Source organism: Penaeus chinensis, chromosome 31 (genome assembly GCF_019202785.1).
Source record: "Penaeus chinensis breed Huanghai No. 1 chromosome 31, ASM1920278v2, whole genome shotgun sequence".
Lineage (NCBI taxonomy): Eukaryota > Metazoa > Arthropoda > Malacostraca > Decapoda > Penaeidae > Penaeus > Penaeus chinensis.
The window spans coordinates 20,604,117-20,610,074 of NC_061849.1; the positions used below are offsets into that span (position 1 = coordinate 20,604,117).

Below are 5,958 nucleotides of genomic sequence, written 5' to 3' on the forward strand. Positions count from 1 at the left end.
GTGAGTGTGTGTGCCAGAGCAGGCTAGCTGGTTTCTTCAGTAATTTCAATGTCTGATTTACAATTTGTTTGTTACTTTCATGACAGTATTTTCACATTCATATTTATGTATATTAGAAGCGCCGGTTGTGTTTAAGTATAGGAACTTACATTGTCATTAACGTTTTTAAATGGAAGGAGAAGCCAAAGATATTTTTAATGAATTAAGCTGATTACAAACGCAATGTCGGCGGCTATATTTGCGAGCCTTAAAAGCTGACAGTCCTTACGGTGATTTTGTTTACCCGAGCTCTGTAAATAGCAGGCACACGTTTGCACAACAAATTGGGAAAGGCAGAAGCAGGCTGTGAATATTCCTGGGCAGGAAAGAGGGCAAGGACAGGGTAGGGCTGGGAATACTGCTGAGAAGGGGAAGGAGCAGGGGCTGGCTCGGTATACTGCTGACGAGGAGCAGGAGCAGGAGCAGGATGGGAGTATTGCTAATTTGACTGACTAAGAGTCGGCAGAGTGTACACTTCCGCAGGGACAGAATCGGGTTGAGTGTATCCCTGATCAAGAGCGAGTTCAGAATACGTCTGTGCAGGAGAACTCCTGGGCAGGGATAGGCATGGGTTCAGAATACTCCTCGGCAGTGACGGGCATGGGTTCAGAATACTTCTCTGCAGGGATGGGCATAGGTTCAGAATATACCTGAACAGGAGCAGGAGCAGGGTCAGGCTGAGAGTACATCTGGGCAGAGGCATCCGGGTACACCCACGAAGGAGACCGTGGGTTGGAAACCTTTCGAGTCAGCCAAGTACTCGACCCTCATGAAGCGGGTGTCCGGCAGCTGGACGTAGTAACTGGAACAACATTCTTGAACAGTATAGGCAATATAAAAGAACAATATATACATCATCCTGAAGCAACATAAACAACATACTGCAAAATATAAACATCATACAAGAAAACATTGACTCATATCGGAACAACATAAAAATCATACTGGAAATATGAAACTGGAAAGAAAATAAGAGAAAAGGGTAGGGAAAAGAGAGAGAAGACAAGAAAGAAAAAGACAAAGCAAAAAAAATAAAGAAAAGAAAAGAAAATGAGAGAGAAAATACACAAATAAAAGAAAAGAAGAGAGAAAATACACAAATAAAAGAAAAGAAGAGCGAAAATACACAAAGAAAAGAAGAGAGAAAAAAGAAAACAAAAACAAAAGGAGAAAGAAAAAACAAGAACGGAGATAAGATAAACATATAAACAAATAAATAAAAACAGAAACCACAGCAGTGACCGAACCGCCTTTAACTCCCTGACTCGCATACGCCCGTCTCCGAATCCTCACCTGCCCGGTGGGTATTGGGGTAACTGGGGAATGGGTACTGAGGCCTGGTAGTTGTGACCGTTATCTGGAGCTGCCCACGATGCCGTCGCAGCCGCCCACAGTAGTGTAACTAGTACCTGTTTGAGATCCAGTGTTGGTGGTAAAGGTATTGGGTGAAGGATCAGTATCTGTCAGTGTGTTTTTTTTCTCTCTTGCATTCTGCCTCTCTTTGATTCTCTCTTCATCTCTCTTACTCTTACTGATTCTCTCTCTCTCTCTCTCTCTCTCTCTCTCTCTCTCTCTCTCTCTCTCTCTCTCTCTCTCTCTCTCTCGCTCGCTCTCTCGCTCTCTCGCTCTCTTGCTCGCTCTCTCGCTCTCTTGCTCACTCTCTCGCTCGCTCTCTCGCTCTCTTGCTCGCTCTCCCGCTCTCTCGCTCTCTCGCTCTCTCGCTCTCTCGCTCTCTCTCTCTCTCTCTCGCTCTCTCTCGCTCTCTCTCGCTCTCTCTCTCTCTCTCTCTCTCTCTCTCTCTCTCTCTCTCTCTCTCTCTCTCTCTCTCTCTCCCACCATTGCCATTATTTGAATATTTACGAAAGGCAAATATTCGTGTTAATATTTTTATCTCTCTCTCTCTCTCTATCTCGCTCGCTCTCTCGCTCTCTTGCTCACTCTCTCGCTCGCTCTCTCGCTCTCTTGCTCGCTCTCCCGCTCTCTCTCTCTCTCTCTCTCTCTCTCTCTCTCTCTCTCTCTCTCTCTCTCTCTCTCTCTCTCTCTCTCTCTCTCTCTCTCTCTCTCTCTCTCTCTCTCTCTCTCTCTCTCTCTCCCACTATTGCCATTATTTCTCGCAAGATATGTAAAGATGAGCGAATGCCACCACCCATTTAATTACCGTATGGGAACGTAGTGTATATGGGAGAAGGATGATAGTGTAGAAGGCAAGTTGTGGGGAAAGGAGCGAAAGAGTGTAAGTGTAGTATGTGTGTGTGGTGTATATGCTTGGTGCGAGAATATAAAGGTTGGTAAACGTGAGGTAAGCCGAGGGGAGGCGTGTGCGTATACGCAATTGAGCAAGTAGCCACCTTGATAAAATGAGGAAAACTATTACCATTCACTATAGGTAGCTTGTAGGTAGCAATCGTAGGCAGCACTTAATTTCGGGCGTTTAATAAACTGGGCATGCGTAAAACAGGTCTATTACAAATAAAGTTAAAAGACAGACAGTGAAACATGGAATGATAAAACACAAACACGAATAAAACGGTAACATGAATGGTAAGACAAAACTGAACTTGAAACATTAAAATACGAACTATGAAACCAACCATAAACATAAAATACACTTAATAAGACGGTAAAACGATACAATGAAAATAATAAAACGAATGTAAGCTTGAAAGCTAGATAAAAGAAACACAGTGGAACCATACAAGCAAGATAAAACGAACAATAAAACAGTAAAATAGAACTTTGGTAGAACATAAATAAAAAACACGAAGGTAAGAAAGCACCGGTCACTCTTAAGTCACTTTTGGCCGAACAAATACCCCACAAATTATTTCTTACCACCTATATAAAACTATCCCCACAACCACTTAACTGGACAGGGGAAGCCCGTTCCGGGGTACCTCAGGCTGTCTGTCGGCTTAGCAGGCCGGTAGCGAAAATCCCCCCATTTGTTGTTCCTTACTTCCCTCGTTACTTCGTAGGCGGGAAAAAGGAGCTTATTATGGTTCTTTAAAATAAGAAAAATAAAAAAAACTCTTATGACTCAACATGGTTAAAATCTTGGTATATGCAATGAAATAATTAATTAAAGACATTAGATTAATTATTTTGAAATATTAATTTACTTGTAAACGAACCATAAAATACTTAAAATGGGCCATCGTGATCTTAATGAATATATATAAAACTCTTCAAAATGTAACATAAATGGGCCTAGGTGCTTTGTCATCTTCGGACAGGAAAGAGATAAAAGAGATAAAACAGTAAAATATAATTCATTTGGCAAAAAATAAAAATTGGCAGCGGTAATCGTGTGCGTGTGGTGTGCGCGGGCATCCTCCTCACTCGCGAGATAAAGGTGCATTTGTTGGGGCCTGGAGGTGATGTTGCCGGCCGGAGGACGTGTTATGCCATCGCCGATGTTCGCATGGGGAAGGCTTCGACGCTGCAAAGCCACCTCCATAACCCCCATTGACGATATACACTGAAATTGACGCCACGCACTGTTCCACCAGGTGGAACAGTGCGTGGGAAAGTTAGAGGTGAGAGATTTTTCTATTACCGCATTACCTCCTGAAGTGATGACCAATGATCGACGAGGTCAATCACTACAACTCCTCCCCCTTTAATATAAACGTACAGTGTAATCGGGTCTGTAAATGTTTCACGAGGGAAAAAAATACCTTCATTCTTAATGCATTAGCAGCGTAAAGAGGAAATGTGAAGACTCGCGCCTTTTTCATCTTTATATATATCGCTCGAAGCCAAAAGTAGGCGTGGCTTAGGCTTTAGTAGGCGTGAGCTAATGTGATTGGGGAATCTTATACCACTGTTGAAATTTAATTTCCACTTAGCAGTTAATTGTATTGTTGTCATATCAAAGTACCATATGTGGAAAGGATATTTTCTTTGCAAGGATACAGGACAACGATTTTCGCATCAAGATCTAAGTGATGTAATTGTAATATGCCAAAGTCTGTATACAGAAACGGGAACAAAATAAAACCAGAAATAAACAGTGATAGAAATTGATAGAAAGTATGGCCTTTTTCGTCACTACCGATTGCAAAATATAAATAACACACGTTTTAATAGGATGCATATCCACTATGAGAAACCTGCGAAGTTTATCATCTCCATTGTCAGCTCCTGAACGTGACTGAGATTCGGCTAAGTAACTATAAACAATAGATTAAAACAAAGGTAGAGCAAGATTCTTTCCCCAGCTTAAAAAGGTGAATACTTTTTCGGGCGTGTCACGAAAATCATTGTTCATTAGTTTGGTGATTGTTGCAGATCTTAAAGACCATGTCAAGAGGAAATAGAATAAACGATGAAAGTTGATTCACAGTTTAAGTGACTGAATCATTAGTATATACTGAATTAATAATGTATATTCACACACACACACATATATATATATATATATATATATATATATATATATATATATATATATATATACGTATATACACATATGTATAAATATACATACATATATAAACATATATATATATATATATATATATATATATATGTGTGTGTGTGTGTGTGTGTGTGTGTGTGTCTACATATATATATATATATATATATATATATATATGTGTGTGTGTGTGTGTGTGTGTGTGTGTGTGTATGTCTGTGTGTGTGTGTGTGTGTCTACATATATATACATGTGTGTGTGTGTGTGTGTGTGTTTGTGTCAGAAATTCGGCAGTTGTCCCGTGAATTTAACGTGTGTGCTTCCTCCCGCCATGTGACCTCGCCTGCTCCGCTGGATCCTCTCCCTTCTGTTTTGTAAATATCCTGTTGTGTAGTGTAAATAGTGCCCTTTAGCGTTAAAACCTTGTGTATGTTTCCTCTGGTGTGTTTCCGTTGACCTGACCGCTCTGATTCCTTAAAACGAACCCTGACATTGGCGACCTTGCCAGGATCAGACGGTCTGGAAAACGGCACCATGAGGAAGTACGTACAGGAAGCTGAGATGCTGGGCCTTGAAGGCATGGCCTTCTTACACTACATTCAGGAGCAGGAGAGGATCAGACGCGAGCAGCTGGCTCTCTACTACCGGAAACGGGAGGAGCAGAGGCAGCTGTGGGAAGAGCAGCGTCGCAGGAACCGCAAGGAGGAAAGACGCCGGAAAGCAGAGCAAACGCTGTGGAGGAACGTGGGCCCCCTGCTTGGTCTTGCTCTGACCCTCCTTGTGCATGGGAGCACGTCGTCCGGGCTACTCAAGCAAAACTCCCGGGAGTAGAACGCTGGCCAGAGGAGCGACTGACCACGGAGTCGCCTATGGACACGATCCGTCTGCCCAAGAAACCGTCGCAGCGGAAAACCTGCCGGCAAGACGGACGACAGCGGGGGAGACTCCCAGGGAACGGCCGTCGGAAGAAGCAGGCACGGTCGAGGAAGCCTCGGCCGACGGCGAAATACACGACAGAGGAAGCGACTGCAGCGGCACTGAAGTCAGAGGAGCTGACCGCCCTTGCATGTCCGCTTGTGCAACTGGTGGGTGCGGGATGTGCACCCGAACGACCAGTTGTTGTGGGATGCCCGCCCAAGGGTATCGGTCCACTGGAGGAGCTGCCTGCCGAGGACGCGCCGGAGGAGCTGCCAGCCGAGGACGCGCCGGAGGAGCTGCCTGCCGAGGACGCGCCGGAGGAGATGTCTGCTAGGGACGCGCCGGAGGAACAGCTGGTGGGTGCAGGATGTGCGCCAGAACGACCAGCTAGCTTGGGATACCCGCCCAAGGATCCGGTGGGCATCAGTTTGCCTGAGGAGCTGCCTGCCGAGGACGCGTCGGAGGGGCTGCCTGCCGAGGACATGCCGGAGGAGCTGCCTGCCGAGGACGCGCCGGAGGAGCTGCTGTCCAAGGATACCCTGGAGGAGCTGCTTGCCAAAGACGTACCGGATGAGCTCCTGCCG

At 44.7% G+C, this 5,958-nt stretch overlaps 1 protein-coding gene across 1 annotated transcript in view; it reads right to left on the reverse strand.

Annotated features, from left to right (window-relative positions):
• Window positions 1-3,722, reverse strand: part of LOC125042081 (zyxin-like) — a 7,796-nt gene extending 4,074 nt beyond the window's left edge. Inside the window, exons 1-5 of the mRNA XM_047637546.1 lie at window positions 3,717-3,722; window positions 1,333-1,448; window positions 727-841; window positions 573-689; window positions 284-478 (exon numbers count right to left, since the gene is read on the reverse strand). Coding sequence (XP_047493502.1) covers window positions 284-478; window positions 573-689; window positions 727-841; window positions 1,333-1,448; window positions 3,717-3,722 — 549 coding nt within the window. The remainder of the gene's footprint in view (window positions 1-283; window positions 479-572; window positions 690-726; window positions 842-1,332; window positions 1,449-3,716) is intronic.
• Between the last annotated feature and the right edge of the window lie 2,236 nt (window positions 3,723-5,958).